Source organism: Zophobas morio, unplaced genomic scaffold (assembly GCF_036711695.1).
Source record: "Zophobas morio isolate AGI-343-1 ecotype UQ-CSIRO unplaced genomic scaffold, CSIRO_AGI_Zmor_V1 ptg000083l, whole genome shotgun sequence".
NCBI classification, from domain to species: Eukaryota; Metazoa; Arthropoda; class Insecta; order Coleoptera; family Tenebrionidae; genus Zophobas; species Zophobas morio.
The window spans coordinates 197,352-215,369 of record NW_026972188.1 but is presented as its reverse complement, the minus strand read 5'-3'; the positions used below and the strand labels follow the sequence as shown (position 1 = coordinate 215,369).

Below are 18,018 nucleotides of genomic sequence, written 5' to 3'. Positions count from 1 at the left end.
ATGGATTCTCTTAAAAAGCAAACTAAGTACGTTGTGGTAAGTGGCGGAGTCATAAGCGGAATTGGGAAAGGTTTTGTAATTCTATGTTGCTATTTAATATTCCTAGTTAAAATTAGAAACTTGGACGAGTTATAAAATTATGATATCTGTGATCGTTGCTTATGTTCTTTGTGCTCAAATTTTATATTTTTGATTTAAATTTATTGCTACAACAAATTAATTGAAGCTACATATGCGAACAATTTCTGTATTTAAATAAATTATGCCTTAATATTTAGGCTTGTAGATTCTAGTGTTCAATGTTGCGGCCTAAACTTAGAGTAGCGCTTTTTAATGTATCGAAATTAATTATTAACGGTTTTTCTGTGTCTATACTTGTTATTAATTTCAAAAATTGGCGTAATAACTTTTATATGCAATATCTATTTTAAGAATTTATATTGCACTGGCGTATAACTTCTTTTATTAATATGTGGGGTTAAGCAATTTTTTATTTTCTGTTTATTTAGGAGTTATCGCAAGTAGTGTTGGCTTTTTATTAAAGCAATGTGGTTTAAAAGTTACTGCAGTTAAAATTGATCCATATTTAAATATTGATGCCGGCACATTCTCCCCTTACGAACATGGTAGAATAGTTTGTTTATCTACTTATAAAAAGTATACTGATATGCCTTTTTAGGGGAGGTGTTTGTACTAGATGATGGGGGAGAAGTTGACTTAGATTTGGGTAACTACGAAAGATTTTTAGGAATTACATTACAGAAACATAATAATATTACTACTGGAAAAGTTTACCAGAACGTCATAAATAAAGAAAGGAGAGGTGATTACCTCGGGAGCACTGTTCAGGGTCATTTTTTCATACACGGCAGTTTTTATTTTACTCCAATCATTTTTGTTTAATATTACACAGCCTTATACTCTACTTTTTTATACTAAAATTAGTTGTTCCCCACCTTACAAACGAGATTCAAGAGTGGATCGAGCGTGTAGCTCAAATTAGTGTGGATGAAAGTAAAAAACAACCAGAAGTTTGCATCGTGGAAGTAAATTTATATTGTAACAACCCTTTTACGTTTACATTTTAGTTAAAACGACTTGAAAGAATAGCTGGGTGGAACGGTGGGTGATATAGAGAGTGCCCCCTTCGTTGAAGCGATGCGGCAGTTCCAGTTTCGCGTAGGAGACCATGTGAGTTAGCAGAACTTTTTGCTCGACTTCCCTTTTTTTTCTAACATTTGCGTTACTGACAGAACTTTTGTCTCGTGCATGTAAGTCTTGTCCCACAAACGGGCACTTTGGATGGTGAACAGAAGACAAAGCCGACCCAAGCGAGCGTTCGAGACTTGCGAGGCCTCGGCCTTTATCCAGATATGGTATGTTTAGACATTAATCTTGCCTGCTTCTTGTAACTGTGGCGCTTTGGTAGATAATATGCCGTAGTACTCTGCCCTTGCAGCCAGGCATTAAGGAGAAGATTTCTATGTTTTGTCACGTGGAACCGAAAAAAATACTAGCAGTTCACGATTGCTCTTCCGTGTACGAAGTGCCGTTGCTTTTGGTTAAGCAGGATCTCCCGGAACTCCTGTATAAAAAGTTTCACTTGAATAACGGAGTGGTACCCACGTCTGACGAAAGCAGTCAGTCTCTTAGTATCTGGTCAGCGTTTTGCAGACGGTACTTTCTGTTGGTTGATCACTTATCCACTTATCGGATTTATGTTCCTTCGGTAGTTTAAAGACGTTAAGGGATAGCGTTAGAATCGCGATTGTTGGTAAATACACGGGGATGCGTGATGCCTACATGTCGGTAATCAAGGCCTTGGAGCACGCATCGGTGGAATGCTCCCGTAAGCTCGAGATCATCTGGATTGAAGCAGAATACCTTGAGAAGGAGAACCAAAAAAAATATCCAGCGCAGTACCATACATCATGGGAGAAGCTTTGTTCCTCAGAGTATCTCACATAGTAGCATTTTCGCGCCTAGTGGTTTTCTTTAGTGACAACCCTTTGACTACAGAGGCGTCTTGGTTCCTGGCGGCTTCGGGGACAGGGGCATCCTCGGCATGGTCTCCGCAATAGAATGGGCTAGAAGTAATAAGATTCCCTTTCTTGGTAAGTTGCTGCTTTGCTTGCCCGCTTGGTTGCTTTACTTTCCTTTTAGGAATATGTTTGGGCTTGCAAGTAGCAGTCATTGAACATGCTCGTAACGTTTTAGGATGGGAAGGTTGAATTTTGTGTTTTTTACTTTTTTGAAAATAGAACCTTTAATACAGATGCGAACTCCACTGAATTTGACCCGGCAACCAGCCACCCAGTGGTGGAGTACATGCCGGAGGTCTCCCGTACACACAAAGGCGGAACAATGCGGTTGGGTTTGCGAACCACACACTTCCAGCGGGATTGCTTGACGAGTACATATAAGTTTATGATTACTTTTGAGTCAATTCATTTGGTCTTTTTCTACTTATTCACCTTTCATACCGCACAATATTTTACTTCTTTACTTAAAATGTTTATTAAGAAAAGCTTTACGGACAGAAAGAAACGATACAGGAACGCCACCGGCATCGCTACGAAGTGATTTCTTTTAAAGGATGCCTTAATTCTATATAGAGTTGTTTCATAGGTCAATCCCCAAATGGTCGATCATTTTGAAAGCGCCGGACTGCACTTCGTTGGCCGTGACGACTCTGGTAATTAATGCGTATTGTTTGAAGACTAATTTATTATTTCTAATACAGGAAGCCGAATGGAAATTCTCGAACTGGACGATCATCCCTTCTTTGTTGCCGTGCAGTACCACCCAGAGTATTTAACACGCCCGCTGAAACCGCATCCCGTATTTAGAGGATTTATTTCGGCGTGTAATTGGTATTTGAGATTTTTATAAACAGAAATGCTGTATAATCACCGTGTTATATAAAGCGGCAAATGAGACGGTGTTTGTTGATGGAACGCAGTAACAAAATAAAACCCGAATAGCTCACTGATTATAACTTTACCGAACACATAACAGTTCGTGCACGAAACAGGAGCCATTAGTGATAGTATTAGAGCATAAAAACGAATTTATTGAGAAGAAAAAAGTTCAAACCACTGCCTGAGGGCATCGGCTAAAATAGAAGGCAGAGCACTGACGTTCCTCAGAATAACGTAATATGGAAAGGGAAAAAGGTCCAGGTATGAGCTAATCTTCAGTTTCCCTCGAGGGTACGTCACGGTCTTAATGTCCATAATAGAGTGTTGCTTCACTTGTGGATTGTCAACGATGATGAACACAAGAAGCACGCCAGCGTTGACACTCTCTACAACACGCTGGTGTACAGCCTCCAGATCTGGGCAAATCCCTACAGAAAGAGTGATTTCACCGAAAAAAGAGTGAACAAAGGCCACGTGATAGTACCGTCAGATATGATAAACTGCAGTTGGCTGACGGGAAGATGACTTTTCCGTGATGACGACTTTAAGAAGTTTAGTGATGTCGTTAACATTTGAGAAAAGTTAGTGGTGCCTGTCACGAGTATGTTACAACCAGAAATATTATAAGCTTTTCAGTAAGCAAACCTTCAGTAAATGAGAGTTGAGATACAATGGCGGCTCCGTTTTCTTCAGTAAATGGCTCATAAAAGGGATGAAGAAGCCTTACGGAGTCGCTAAAACTCATGACACAAAGCTCTCCGACCTCTAGTAAGGTCAGCGCTTTACTGAGTAAACAAAGAGACTCAAAAGCCAAAGCCGTACTGCAATAGACGTGTTACAATGTAATAAAGAGAAGAGTGTGATAGGAAACCTGCAGCTGTCCGACATGGACTCCGAATCGTCAATGGTCAGTAAAACTTGATATGCCCTTTTCGAAGGCTTCGTCCTCCTGAGCCATATTTTGTCCTAATTAGAAAAAAATATTAAAGTAAAAGAGAATGAAAACTTATAGGGGCCGACCTTTTTATACTGACTGGCTATGTACGGTATTATGCGCCTCATATTTAAACGCTTCCCGGTTTTGTAGTCTCCTAAAGATTTGATAGGAAAGAGTTACCATAATTTTAGTAAAACACAAACTGTAAATAACGAAAAAAACCTTTTAACTTAGTAGCCAACGAGGGTTCGAGTATAATGCGAAGTTGCTCGCACAAATCCTGAGCAGCATGTTGGGTCAATGAATCATACTTCTTCCAAACAGCGCGAGCTTGCGATTGCTGGGACTCTTTGTATAATAATATTTTGATACGTAATAGATAACTGGCAACAATGAGAGTAGACCGTTCTGTTGATAACGCTTTCTCCAATTGACCAAAGCACCCTCCAGTTTGGCACTGAGCTGTTCGGTGGCGTCTTCCTGCTCTAAAGACTGTTGGTGCTGGTTTTCTTCTGCATTCAGTATTTTGTTTTCGGCCTTTATGTTTTCATTCAGCAAATCTGTGGGTACTCCCTCACGATCCACTATATCCTCAAAAGTCTTCTCACTTTCTGTAAAAATGCGGCTGAGCTTGCCGGCGTTGTGCTGATCGCTGCGGTTTACTTCTAGTTCCTTCAACGCGGGAAGCATTGAGGATTCGTCAACTTCCATTTTTAGTTCGTTCGTTCCCGATAATAATTCAATATCAAAGTTCCGTGCATCAGAAGCGTTCTCTTCGGGTTCTGCTTGATTCTTAGAAGAGTACTCGGCTTGCTCTTTCGAAGCGGAGCCTTATAATATGATATAGCACTATTACAGAAGATATAACCAAAAAAACAGGTACATAACAAGAAAAAGAGTGACGTAATAAAGCAAGTTACTGATTACTTAAAACTTGTTTATCATCGTCACGTAATGGAAAATTTTCAGAGATGTAGGAATACTCATGTGAATCACATTTATTGCAGTTTTTCTGTTCGGAAGCATCGAGAATATTTTCCTAAAAAAAAAGTATTAAGCGATTCCAATGTAGAAAGGCATGCAATACAAGTTCGTTAGTTTCCATATCGAAAACGCGAGCTCTTTCCATCCAATTCTTTGCGGCGTCTCCAACGCTCCGAAAAGGATTTACATTGAGGTCTTTTTTCGAGGGCTATAATCCTAATGAAACCGGAAAGTTATCATACACCAATAACGCGACACCTCATTGATTGGATTATTCTCTCCAGCATTGTAATTCTGTTTTCCGTATAAGTTGTTGCCACTGCGGTGAGATTCACGGGGCCAATCGTATGGCGCAGCAACTTCTCCTTGCTTCTAATTGTACTATACTCACACACACAGCAAGGATGCCTGTATTGGTGCAGTTTACCGCGTTATGATCCGCTGGTTGAGCAAGTGGAGAGCCAGACTTATGCTCTTTATATTACATTGTATTACTATTAGTGTTACGAGAATTATATAATTATATCTCCCACCAATACTCCTTTCTTGTTCCTCAGACCGTTGTGCTTGACCAGCCGAAGTCATATTCGGGGTACCAGCCTCTAAACTGCTGCAATTCTCCTTTTCATCAACAGGGACACCTTTTTCGTGTTCATCAAGAGCTTCCCGTTCACTTTCTTTCGAACAAACCAAAGAGTTTTCATTAACGACTTCGTCATTAGCGTCCTCAAGTGCTATTTTTTTTATAATTAATACTAGTAGCGTCCAATAGGCATAGAATATATCATAAAATTACGTGTGGGCTTATCAGAGCTGGCAGCTTCAACCATTGACAACTCTGCGTCGTCCTCACCACTTCCTTGGATGTCCTCTTCTAAAAGTTTTTCTTCTTCGTCAAGTAACGCCGATTCGTCCGAGATCTCAGCTTTGTAACAGGGCAGGGTGGGTAATGATATACCTGAAACAAACAAGTGAAACTACATTACCTGCATTGCTGCTGTCAGAATCCATGTGTTCTTCGTTGCTAACGCCTTCGACCTCGGACTCGTACTCTTTAGCCGTCAATTCGGGCTGAGTTTCAGGTTCGGTCTGCCCCAATTCGTCGAACTGCTGGGGGGAATGCCCTTACCGAACCAAAAGAACAAGGTTTACAATATTTTTTTAAGTGCAACGTTGGATATTTACGCGAATCATGATGAGGGGAGGCTTCAAGGTCAGCTGGCGCCATGTGCTTATCAACGAGTTCCTGTTCTACTGGACCAATCTGTTGAAGAAACGCGAATGCGCATATGTGTCTATCAGACCAAATAAAAAACATACCTCGTCCTCCGCATTACTTTCGTCGAATTCCGATTGGTTCTCATCAACTTCGTCACTCATTGGAGTCATATCAAAGAGTTTTCCTTCAAAGTCGTAGTTCATTTCGATGCCTTCCTCTTCATCCACGTTGGTTGGCTCATTGTCGTCGGTGTTTCTGGTCCCTTCAGTGCCCAACACCTGCTCCGCGTCATCGATTTCGCCACTGACGTTTTTCTCGCCTTCTCCTTCGCCAATACCCGCCTCTTTGCCGCCTCGGGTCTCCGAGGACTCCGCCAATTGCTTTAAAAGAATAGACGTTGCAATAAACTAAGTATATAGGGACGTTTCAAAACGGCCTTTACCGCATTTTCGGGGATACAAAAGCCTTTAACCAGGAGCTCGTAAAATAGATTCAGCAAGAGTTTGTGCATTTTCCCAAAAGACATGTGAAAAAGCGCTAATTTATAATACACGGAACCCACCAACGAGATATAACTCGAAAGGCCACTATACAACTTTTTAATGAGTAGTATAAGTTGCTTTATAAGGTCTTTTCTCAAGCGGTTGCACTGAATTTCTATAATTTAAATAGAAAGACAAAAAATAAAAGTAAAAACTGAAGTATTGAGTACCATCTACAATAACTTTAAGCTGTTGCAGGAACTCGTGCACTTTTCCGCATATAACTGCGATATCGAAGTGCTTCCCAATAATATTAAAATTCTTCTGTAGGAGTAAAATCTGGTGCTTCAAAAATTCTTCCTCTTCTACCAAAGCAGTAAGAACCAAAGTGAAGTAAAGACTTTTATATTACCGATGGCACTATCACCCGTAAACGAAGTTAGACGCTCCAATAAGTGCGTGCGAACTGCCTTTAGCCGGACAAGTATAGCGTGCGCAATGCCTTCAAGAGTAGCTACATTGTTATAAACATCTTTAAGATAAATTTAAGGTAAAAGTTAATTAAAGTTATTTAACTATAAACAATATTTGGATTGGTCGAAGACTTATGCTTAACAATTGGGGATGAGGACTTCCACTGTTGCGCAATAAGTAGAAGAGAAGGCCCAAAAGTCCTCAAGGACTCGTATGACAGCAACTTCGGATACAACTGCGTCTCAACAATCGTAAAGCAACGTTGAAATAGCTCATGAGAGTTGGGGGCCACAAGGAGCTCCATGGAAAATCCTCAAAGAGAAAAAAGTTTTTGGTATATATAAGTATTGCGGAGACTTTATTAAAACCTCCAAAGCTGGGCAATGATGATATTAAAGCGTGAAGAGAAGGCTTAAAAGTGTCAGCAAAGACTTTAGTGACCGCGTCGAAGGCTACCAGTTCGGCCTGCAAGAAGAGGAGGAAAGTGGATGGAGTACGGAGGATATGAGGGGAAGCGGATAGAATACGGGGTCTATGAGGTCTCTGGCACAATGCAAAACCCTCTCGGTCTCAAAGAGCGCTTGATTCATGTTCCCCTCAAAAGTTAAAAGATCCAATAAATGAGAAAGAGTGAATATTTGCGAAGGTGTGTTTCTACGGAAAAAAAATATTCAAATAAGAAAGTAAAAGACACTCCGAAGACAAAGCAGAAACCTTAAAAGAGGAGAAACTTTATCAAGCATACAAACTGCAGTAATAAGACGGCTCAAAGACGGCGCTAGCAGGCTTAGAAGTTTCCGTTGCTTAGAAAGAAGCAGGACACCAAATTCAGAGAAGCCTTTAACACAATACAAATATGTAAAGCAAAAAAGGGAAATAATCGGAGACCTTTACACTTGGAGATCTCGTCCGCCCTTAAATCTGACCCGCAGCCACTTTCCGCAGATTGGCGGGTGGCGAACATTTGGCACACACACTCGTAGTAGTACTTGGTTCCTTTAGCTAAACTGTCTTGCAGGTGCTCATTGTTTCCTAGAAAAGAGCAGAGTTGCTTGGTACTATCGCTCTGAGCATCGATGCAACTTCTAAGAAGCAGCAGCGAGTCGTTCAGGTCATGCGAAGAACAGAAAACAACAGACTCGTATGACTGTTTTCTTGCTTCTACGCTTTGGGAAGAAAAGCTACACGCCATTGGCTCAATACAAAATGCAAAGTGATTAAAATAGATATACCCAAGAAAACTTAGCATTCGCAAAAGGTCCGTAAGTGTTTTTCTCTTATGAACTTTAGCTTGTTTTGACAAGGAAGCGAATTCAACCTCCTGCTCAGAAGTCTTTTCTTTAAGTGATGGAGGGTGAGCTTTCTTCTTAAGCGACTCGTCGTGTTGGCGAAAGTGAACGAGGCAAGACAGAACTTTTGCGAAAATAGCATCTGAGACTCTCAGCTGTGGGTCCAAAAAAATAATGAAGATAAATAAAGAATGCCAAATGGCAGTCAGACCTGGTGGTCGGGAAGAAAGGCAGTCAGCTCTATGATGTCCTCAGACTTTCCCGACCTACAAATGAGAAGTAGGTAAAGATGACTTAATTAAGGGCGCTTATACAATTATATAACAACAAAAAATATTAATTAGCTATACATCGAGAAGTCGGAGGTACATTCTCTTATGCTTTTCTCGTTGCCTAATATATTAGTAAGGACTAGTTAGCCAGTACATAAACAGTTCACAGCAGCAGCGCCGACCATGCTCATTCTCAAGTTCATCGGATGATTCGCAGCTCACAAGTTCTTTCAGTACCTCAAAATAATAAAGGAGGCTATAATATCTATTCTACTATAAAAGGTAATAAATATTCACTTCGGAGACTGGTCGCTTCAAAATGCGACCAAACTGAACTGTACACGTGTGTAACTGCTTATGTGTCTTTTGCCCCGACTCTATCACTACCCAATAGTTTACGTCGTACCTGCAAAAATACACCAATAAAGAACGATTAAACAGCGGCGGATGCATTAAATAACCATTTAGCGAGCTGACAAATAGTTTTTAGTTTTTCCTCAAAGGGTGCACGCTGCGAAACAATCCAGCGTTTAATTTTCTGTAGAGATGAAGAGTGGAGTTCTATAAGATTGTAAAGGAGATCCATCATCTGGTGCAAACTAGTACAAATAATAGAATAACAAACGTAAAATATTATAACAGTATTTAGCTAACTTTTTCTGGGAGGAAAAAGGTAGCGAGCCTGAAAGAGCGCTAACTTTCATGCTAAAGTAGAAGCCCCTTAAGATTTCCAGGCGCATGGAGTAACCCCCCACGGGCGAGGTATTCAAGAACTATCAAGTTTAGAATAAAAAGTATCGAGAGTAAAAATAAAGAAAGGATGTCGCTCTATACCTCATTTAACCAGTAAAACACAGCGGAAAGGTCGACGGAGCCTTCACCACGTACTCCCTAATAGCAACAAGCACAACCGTTAAAGAATAATAGGAGGGCAAAGTATAGAGAATACGTGCTGAACGGCTTCATAAACATCAAAAAACAGTCTCATCGACGCTCTTTCAAATTCTGACAGTAATGACATTGGATTCTACAAATGGAAAAGTACAGAAACACAAGTGACCGAAAAGTTTGTGGTCCAAAGCAAGTGGCCAGTCGTGCATTTCGAGTTGTCTCCAATGAAGAATTATTTGACTTATGGCGTTTATATGGATCGACAGAGAAACATCTTTAGAAGCGTATTCTTCCCACTCATGCGCCTTTTGAAGCAAAATTTCCAATCCCGTTAGAAACTAAACAAAGCTCAGTAAATATTATTCGAATAGTCATATATATGGTATAGTACAGGCAACATATATAAAAATTATTGCCACAAAAACTAAGTACTAACTTTCATTAAAGGAGACGACAAATTATGAGATAGAATTCGTCCAATAAGAGAAAGAATTTGACACAAAGACGGGTGATCCGGCCACTGGGATAGCAGTAGGCAGACGGTCTTCTTAAACTTTTTGAGAATAGGGAGAAGTCTGAAAAACGTAATAAATACTCCGAATAGAGCAAACATGAGGGAATAGAGAATACTTCAATGCCTCTGTACGGTTGGCAGTTTCATAAAAAGACCGCGGTGGTTCCAAAAGTAAAGGTTTCCCACATGTCATTTCTGTGCTGTTGATATAGTTATGGATCATTATTAAGTGAACCGAGTACGCGGGAGACACGCCTACAGCAAATAATAGTAGGAACTGTATTACTAATAAAGATACTCTAAACAGTAAACTTTGCTTATCATGGAGGCAGGGTACATCTGAAGAAAACGAGTCTTTAATAAGATGATACGCCAGCATGCATCCTACAAAGTATATTTAGTGAATATAGCCATCAGCGTTCAGTAAATAAAAACAACCTTCCTTAATAAGGTCCTCAAAGTTTAGACAGGCAAAGATGTCATCGTGACGCCCGAGGTAAAAGCTAACGAAAGATAAATGATAATGAAAAATTGATATTTCCAGGAGTGAAGCGTTAATACTATAACACAAAAAACTTAAGAGCAAGCAAATACGCTAGTGAAAACCTGTTATAAAAAGCCGTGGAAAAAAGGCAATAGCTTTGGCATATAAAGACGATGTCCCGTTCAGTGATGACCAGCGCATCGCATTCCGTACTTTCTTTTTCAACGTCCTCGTGGTCATGCAGAGACTCGGCGTCTTCTGATAAATACAAGCAAAAAAAAAGAAGTAACATCTTTAAAGTGAGCGAGCCAGCACACAAGATCACACCGTCTTCAGTAGGCACAGAAAGAAACTCCGAGTATACATTTCGGTAAGACGGAAACTTCTTATGAAACTCTTTCATTTCGAGAGCTTCTTCGCTTTCAAGAATAAAAGATTTGTTTTTCAGTTTAAACAGAGCCTACCAAGTTTTGACGGTATGGTAAGGGGAACCCATAATAGGAGGTAAAAAGAAACTACTTGTTCGTTCGCTCGTTTCATACGTTTAAAATTCTCATATTCTTTCCAAAAGCAATAAAGAGATTCAAAGATTTCGTAAGTTTCATTAATAACTTTTAGACAAATATTATCGATGGGGGCGGGAAAACTCGAGATTAGCCTCAGCGAATCAGAGAAAAAACTTAATAATCAAGTAAAAAAATGAAGAAAACCAAAGCAACGATAAAGGATGGGAGAAACCGAAAAGAGTGTAAAGCCCTGAACAACAAAACTTTCAAGAATCGGATTCGCAACTTGGATGAAACACAAGACTTTTCGATATGGGAAGGTGAAGTTCGCCCACGAGTAATAAGAGAAGCACATGGTAACGCGAGAAGAGCCTTGATTACTCCGCTCAGTTCTTTCGAACCGCTAAAAGAAAAAAAAATGGAAAAACAAAGATATTATAAAAGGAGTGAGAATTACGGAATTTTCCTGAAGTACTTCACTAGCCTCATGCCACTTTTCAGCTGCAGAGTAGCGACGGCCAAGGGGCGTGTGATGTCAACGTGCTGGTGAAAGTCCACCAAACGGCTTACAAACTGTTCTTGCGAGTCTTGCCAAAGCAGTTCTTTTTGTTCTGACGAAATGGTTGGTTGCGGGTAAAAAACAAATATAGAAAATAAAAACCGGTAGCCTCATGGCCCATTCGAGGGGCAAGAAGTTCGTGTAGTAACAAAAGATTACTTTCAGCGCTTCCGAGAGTTAAAAAATAACTCTCCAAAGTATTGATGAGAGTGCTTTCGCACAAGTAAATTGACAAAGCCGAAAAAAGTAGATAAAAAAATAGTACCGGAAAGTAGGCGTTTCCGGTCTTACAAAAACATTTTTCTTTAGCTTTGAGCACTTCTCACTAATGAGTTTCTCTCTCTTTTCCAAATTGATTATAGTTGCATTGCAAGATCCACCGCGAAGGACCTAACGCCAGATTATGAGGAAAAGAAAAAAAACCACTACAAAAAAGCACCATCTCTTGTCTTTTACGCAAATCCTTCTCCGAGCGCAACGCTCCGGCACGCCTTTCCTTGCTGGAAAGTTTGCACAAGTAGACTCTAACAGGATCAACGTCCGTGGATGGTTTCAAAGCAAACAACTGGAGCAACGCAAAGTAAACTTTGGCCTTACCCAGCTCTTTGCCAAGTTCTAAATAAAAATTAGTAATAGTGAAGTCCAATCACAAACAAAAATAAACAGAACCTTCCATAGAATAGTTGCTCTGCGTCCACGCGAATAAGGCTTTGAGGATTGGTAGGAGCAACGTTCGGTGGATGGCGTTAAACCATGGCAATGTGCAGCTTTTCTGGGCAATAGAAGCCAGCTGTTCTTCAATACGGGAAAAGTTTGGTAATGAATTTTTCGGGCACGGGAATACAAAAGGGAGTAAATAGTTTTGAAGTTGCGTATAAGCCTCTCCGGTAAAGCCCTCCTTGAAAGCATGGAAAAATATAAGCAACTGCAGAGCTACAACGCGCCACTCGCCCATGATGTAGTCAAAAGCTAATTGGTTACGAGTAAAAAAAAGGGCAAAAAAAGTGAATCCAATATTTAAAAAAACCACTGGACAGATTCTTCTGAAAATCATTAAATAATTTCCGCAAGTGGGCGAGAATGCGGCACTTCTTTTCATAGTTCTTCAGAGGAACTTCATTCATGTCGCTGTAAGCCTCCAAACTCTACAAGGCAGCACAAACAAGCTTACGACGCCGTGCAAAGTGGTCAGCGGCTTACTATGTACACGTGGAGGGGCTGTAGTATGATCGGAGGGCCTAACACAGAAGTATCGAGGTTGCAGTGAACCAGACTTTCCCGGCGCTCACGAAAAGAAGACGAGTGCCCGAAAAGGGAAACGTTAAAAGTGTTTTTCCTTTAAATGATAAAAAAGTGCCAAAGAAATAGTAAAAATCCATGGAAAAAATACCACGTGCTCCATTCACGGTAAAAAAGCATGTCACTTAGTAAAGCCCGGAAGCAAGGTTCAAAACTTCCTATGCGGTTAGTATCTTTTTCGGAATCCATGTGCTCAAAAAGCCAGAGCAGCGATATCCAGTGAGCGTAACGCTGGGGCGAATGCGAAGAGTGCTGACATATAAAACTTATAAAGTGCTCAAGACGGTCTCTTGTCGTCCGTAGGGCAGCAATATCGACACATCCACGGCCCTCTGGAAAACAGAAGTGTCGTGCATACAAAGAAAGTAGTTCTTGCACCAAAAAAGATTCGTGTCTCAGAGTGTGATGATCGCCCATTGGCCAAAAATAACGGAGCGCCGAAGTTTTATAAACATTATTTCCAGTGACAAGCGGAAGACGTTCGTGAACTATTACGCCAACACGATCGAGGGCCCCCAAAAGTTTATCGGTGTCACCAAAGGAAAACGGTTCCGAAGGGTTTGAGTCGTATGTGAAGATGCTGAAGGACCGGATGCCGTCCGGGGGGAGAAAAAATCCGATAGGGGAAAGGTTCAAACAGTTTATGGTTGCCAATGCGTCTGCCACGGTCGCCCTCATCTCATGCAGTTGACGTGAGGTAGAGTCAAAAGAGGATTTTTTTAACGGAGCCTGGCTAGCTGGTGGAAGAGGGGAGGCGGGGACGGCATTAGCAGTCTGGAACGGTAATGAGATAAAATAAAGAACAGAAAACTCAAAAGAAGTTTACTTAAGAGATAGATAATATGCAAATTAATTTGTTGGATATATCATACACTTATCCAATCGACAAAAAGCGCATCCAAAGTAATTAATTTGTGATATATATTACAGAGCCTGACGCAGTGCATTGGCTGAGGCCTTGTCAAATAGTGTTACTTAAAGTAGTAATAACAACACACGGATAAGAAACCGCAGCCAGTTTTTCCATGCCATCAAAAATGGACTACAGTGGTCGATGTGGAGGAGTTGGGAAATCTGTTCGGAAAAAGGGGAAAAAATAATAAAAGCAGACAAAGTCAATTAAGGAAAAACACACGTGGTTCAGTATATTCTCAAAGGGACGAGAGGGCGGGAATACGGCATAAAGTTGGCGCAAAAGTTTTATAAAAGATTTCCAGTGCACCGAGAGGAGGGGCTGAAAGTCATCCATAGTCCTTTTGGGCGACTGGCACATAGAGAAGATGCACGAGAACTCGAAATGAAGATCTATAAATATGATAAGAAAGTCGTTCGATAACAATACCAGCGCAATATATTTACCGTCCAAAGTTGCCCCGAAAGACAACTCCCAACAAGGCGGAAAAGGGGCAAGCAAGGCGTCCAGGATATACATCCTGTACTGCTTCCACAAAGAATGGAGAGAGGAAAGCAAGCTCCCGCCAGTTTCATTGGGGGACGGTAAGGAGGAATGGGAAAAGATAATTTCCTCCTTTCGAAGCTATCAAACAATAATAATAATATATTCAATATGCGAACCTTATGAATTCAACCTTCACTACAAAAAAAATAATGAAACAAATAGCATTTAGATTGGCCACGAGTGTTGTCCAAGAGGCAATAGCTCTTTGAGGATTGGCCGATCTATTTGGTTTTTTAAAAAGTTTATAAAAATGTCTCATTTTAAAAGTCTTTAAAAATTATATAAACCTGCAACAAACTCTGTGGAACCAGCGCTCGAGCGGTTGTGTCACGCTGATATTAAAAGGAATTAGAGATAATTCAGCCGCAGGAATTCCACTGATCTACACAAAATCAAAAATTAGACAATTACATAAAACAGTAACTAACAAGTGCCTCTCGTAAGCCAATCATCTCTTTCATTGCAGTCTTCCAATGAGAAGAGCTCATTATAATATCTGCAGTTTCCTCAGTAACCAATGCTTCGCGGCAGTCACGAGTGACTAGGAGCTCATAATTTAAATATTTTATTAGCTGCATTCGATCTTTAAGATCAGCAAAGCTTGCAGACTCCAAAACCAAAACGGCCGGGACCCAGAGAGTTTCTAATGGTTCCAGCAAGGAGATGACATCCTTATTTAGCAATATCGTTAATCAGAGTTTTGTCTTCGTCAACCGCACTCTAATAAGCCACCTCTCCGAGGTGAGAGCGTGGACTCGACTTTTTAACTGCATTAAAAGAGTTGATAAGAACAGCCGCGTCACACAAAAGCTTTGCAAACAGCGGCTGCTTGATAATCATGAGGGGGGTAGGCTGCTTGGGAAACACTCCTTCCTTGCTTATACTTAGAAGTTGTTCTTCTACATCATTAAAATAACAATAGAGTGCCACAGTGAAAGTAGTGACAAGCAGGCGACCGACGCCAGCGTTGAGAGAAGATGTAACAACAGAGTCAATAAGGCTTTGATAAGTAGGGTGACCAGCAGGACGCACATAGACCTGTTGCAAACACGTACAATAACGCTGAGGTACCATCAGCATGTAGGCGTTTATAGACCTCATGAAAGGAGGTATACAGAGCTTTGCGAATAGAAACACCGCGTAGCACTTGCTCATGAATCAACTGAGCCGCATGAAGGAGATGCTTGAATGATGCCAGGTTCAAATTTTTAGGAAGCTCCGAAATTTGGCAGAGATTTTGGTAAACTTTCAATATAGTCTGGTGGGTTGTATTTACATACTGCCCGATATGAAAAAGAGAAAGCGGTTACCAACTGGGTGGAGCTATCTACGATCCCCATATCGTAGAGAAGCCTCTGAAAGTCAAGTCTAAAGCAAGTATTCACTTCCGCGTGACTGGGATGAAAGGGGTCCGAAAAGTAAACCTATTCAGTCTTATAATGACTCGTTTCGGAATATATAAAAAAAAGTAGACCTCTACGCCCCGATTTCGCATAGCGCGCGAAAGTTCGCCATATTTCGGGTCCATAACGAATATAATTCGAAAGTTAGGGTGCTTTTCAATGACCTGATTCGAGGCATCGACAAGTCAGCAAGCGGGAAGCAATGAGCAAAAACAGCGCAAAAACCTTCAGAGCACCGTCCAGCACACCGCGTTCACTGATGATTAATTGTCCTTCAATCTCCAGCAGAGGGTTGAGGCGGTCTAAAACCGATGAACTGCAGAGGTTAGCATGCTCGACCAGAAACCAGTGCCCTGGTAGTGTGCTGTTGAAAAAAGAACCCCACAGCACTATAAAGCGATAGAAGGCCACCATTTTTCAAAGCCTGAACCAATTGACCATCCACCCATTCAAAGCAGCCCTGAATCTTGGCCGCGTGCAAGTCCCTCAACCGTTGAAACTTGCCTCGCAGTTCGAGTGAGCGAGTAGAGGCTATCTTGTCGACGTTGAGTGCGCGGATATCCTCCAAGAAATGCATCACGCAGTCCGCTCCACTAAACTCGCTGCCGGACGAGTTGACTGTAAGAAGCCGCCGAGCTCGATCATAATTGGAAAAGAGTTGTCGAACTGTTTCAACTGGAGCGAAGGATAAGTGTAATTAAGCTGTAAGAGGAGAAATAAGAGAACCTCTTTCACTATAAAAACTCTCTTCCTTTGACAGTACCGCCGCTGAAACATAATTGTGCAATGCCGATAACTCGTTTATAAAAAGTTTCAAATGCCTTGAGAAGTCGATCTATGGAGTGATTGGTTGTACTAATAGGCAAAGACAAGTCATTCATAAAGCAACCTGCTCGTAGCCGCCCAGAAGTTCCATAGTATCCACAGAACTATTCATTATGATTTGGGTCAGGGTATTTCCGGTAATGCTTGCTAAATTTTCAGATGGTAAGCGTCACTTATCCGTTAACGCACCCATTTAACCCTACCAAGCCAGCGAACCGCAGAGGTTTTTCCGGAACAAGATGGCCCTACTAATATGGGCAGCCTGGCAAAGTTTCAAGCAGATCAAAACACTGATTCACCAACAAAAAGCAATAAAATTGACCAGCCAACTTCAAGACACTTGGCCACAGCCTGCAGAGGAGCCAGGGTGCAAAAGAGTGGGCGCTTAAGATCGTAACGCCAATCATAAGAAGCAGTCCCCGGAAGCCTCGGAAGATGGGCAGCTCCCAAATGAACGAATTGGTGTGTCACATGTAAGTAGGGGTGCCCTTCAATTCGCTTTCATAAAATATTACGCAATAAACATAAAAAACAAGAATGCAAGCTACCAAATCCACGCAAAATAAATTTTTGTAGCAGTCTATGAGTGCCCCCCTATCCTCTTTTGTACGCATTCTTCGGTAATAAAGGGTATCGATGTGGCTTTCACAGTTGTAGAGGCCAGAGGGCTATAGAACGTATGATGCATAGGCTCTTTAAGTGGTCACGATCAGAAGAAGAGACCTGATCGTGAACCATGAGATCCGCCCATCGGAAAAGATCCCTCAAGTTGAACTCCCACGGAAAACCAGCTGACCCAAACTTCCTGCATAAAAAATATATTCAAAGAAATGCCAACCAGCACCAACCCTCTAACGGGGCATGACGACAACCTTTGCACCATAATCTCTTCTTGAAGTCGAGAATTGAAAGACACCATTTTTTCTAACTCGCATGCGGAAATAGCTTTATATTTTCTTCCGAGAATACACATCATATCTTTTTCATTGAGGCGGTCAATATAAACCTTCAAGTGATGGTTATTAACAGCAACAAAAGTTATAGCAAGCTCCGTACTTTAGTAAAGCGGTTCAAGAAAGACTGAGGCAGACCCTTTCGCTGTCCGCCCTGCGCGAGCGGATTTTGGCAGGCAAAGATTTTCGTCTTCTCCGACAAACAGAACGTCTTGTTCAGCTCAGGGATGTACACTTCGCCCCGGTGGTCGAGACATGCGTTAAGACCCTCTAAAACCTGTTGCGAGAAAACACGTGGATAGGGCGAACTAGCAAGGCTCAATGGTGACATGTATTGTACTAACGGATTGAGACGCCAAGTTTAACTCGTCCAGAAGAACCCACTTTCCCGCTCTCATGGCCCCCAGTAAGGGACCGTCCCGCCAAGAAAAGGTACCGGCGAATTCTTCATCCGGCAAGTCCGTACCGAACAGGTCCACCATGTCAGTTTGCTCAGAAAGATTAATCCGGACAACTTCGTTTCCGGTGGCTCTCCCAAGAGAAATGA

The 18,018-nt window shown here is 41.4% G+C and overlaps 2 protein-coding genes across 4 annotated transcripts; one reads left to right on the top strand and one right to left on the bottom strand.

The window, feature by feature from the left end:
- LOC135144121 (CTP synthase 1-like) lies at positions 1-2,988 on the top strand. Its single transcript, XM_064076114.1, has 15 exons — positions 1-70; positions 510-626; positions 680-850; positions 946-1,046; positions 1,111-1,191; positions 1,254-1,376; positions 1,430-1,677; positions 1,734-1,955; positions 2,020-2,114; positions 2,164-2,226; positions 2,276-2,413; positions 2,524-2,579; positions 2,629-2,695; positions 2,744-2,873; positions 2,928-2,988. The coding sequence occupies exons 1-15, from the start codon at positions 1-3 to the stop codon at positions 2,935-2,937; spliced, it is 1,692 nt and encodes a 563-aa protein (XP_063932184.1). The 3' UTR covers positions 2,938-2,988.
- A 64-nt stretch (positions 2,989-3,052) lies between these two features.
- Positions 3,053-11,043, bottom strand: LOC135144109 (midasin-like). Of its 3 annotated transcripts, none has more exons than XM_064076104.1 (41): positions 10,987-11,043; positions 10,795-10,927; positions 10,590-10,725; positions 10,422-10,486; positions 10,296-10,367; positions 10,100-10,238; positions 9,906-10,044; positions 9,639-9,807; positions 9,528-9,583; positions 9,413-9,469; positions 9,233-9,351; positions 9,040-9,177; positions 8,876-8,984; positions 8,761-8,815; positions 8,657-8,699; positions 8,518-8,572; positions 8,250-8,461; positions 7,906-8,198; positions 7,732-7,855; positions 7,545-7,671; positions 7,386-7,482; positions 7,120-7,329; positions 6,956-7,057; positions 6,774-6,908; positions 6,504-6,718; positions 6,163-6,441; positions 6,028-6,106; positions 5,829-5,966; positions 5,639-5,767; positions 5,376-5,576; positions 5,270-5,316; positions 5,101-5,214; positions 4,946-5,050; positions 4,786-4,897; positions 4,263-4,688; positions 4,081-4,206; positions 3,942-4,012; positions 3,793-3,887; positions 3,567-3,742; positions 3,406-3,513; positions 3,053-3,349 (listed from the first exon to the last, which is right to left on the bottom strand). In XM_064076104.1, the coding sequence occupies exons 1-41, from the start codon at positions 11,005-11,007 to the stop codon at positions 3,072-3,074; spliced, it is 5,505 nt and encodes a 1,834-aa protein (XP_063932174.1). In that variant the 5' UTR covers positions 11,008-11,043; the 3' UTR covers positions 3,053-3,071. The 3 variants fall into 3 exon arrangements, with proteins under 3 accessions (XP_063932174.1, XP_063932176.1, XP_063932175.1); XM_064076106.1 differs by having other exon boundaries at positions 6,774-6,905; XM_064076105.1 differs by having other exon boundaries at positions 10,590-10,722.
- Positions 11,044-18,018: the final 6,975 nt, after the last annotated feature.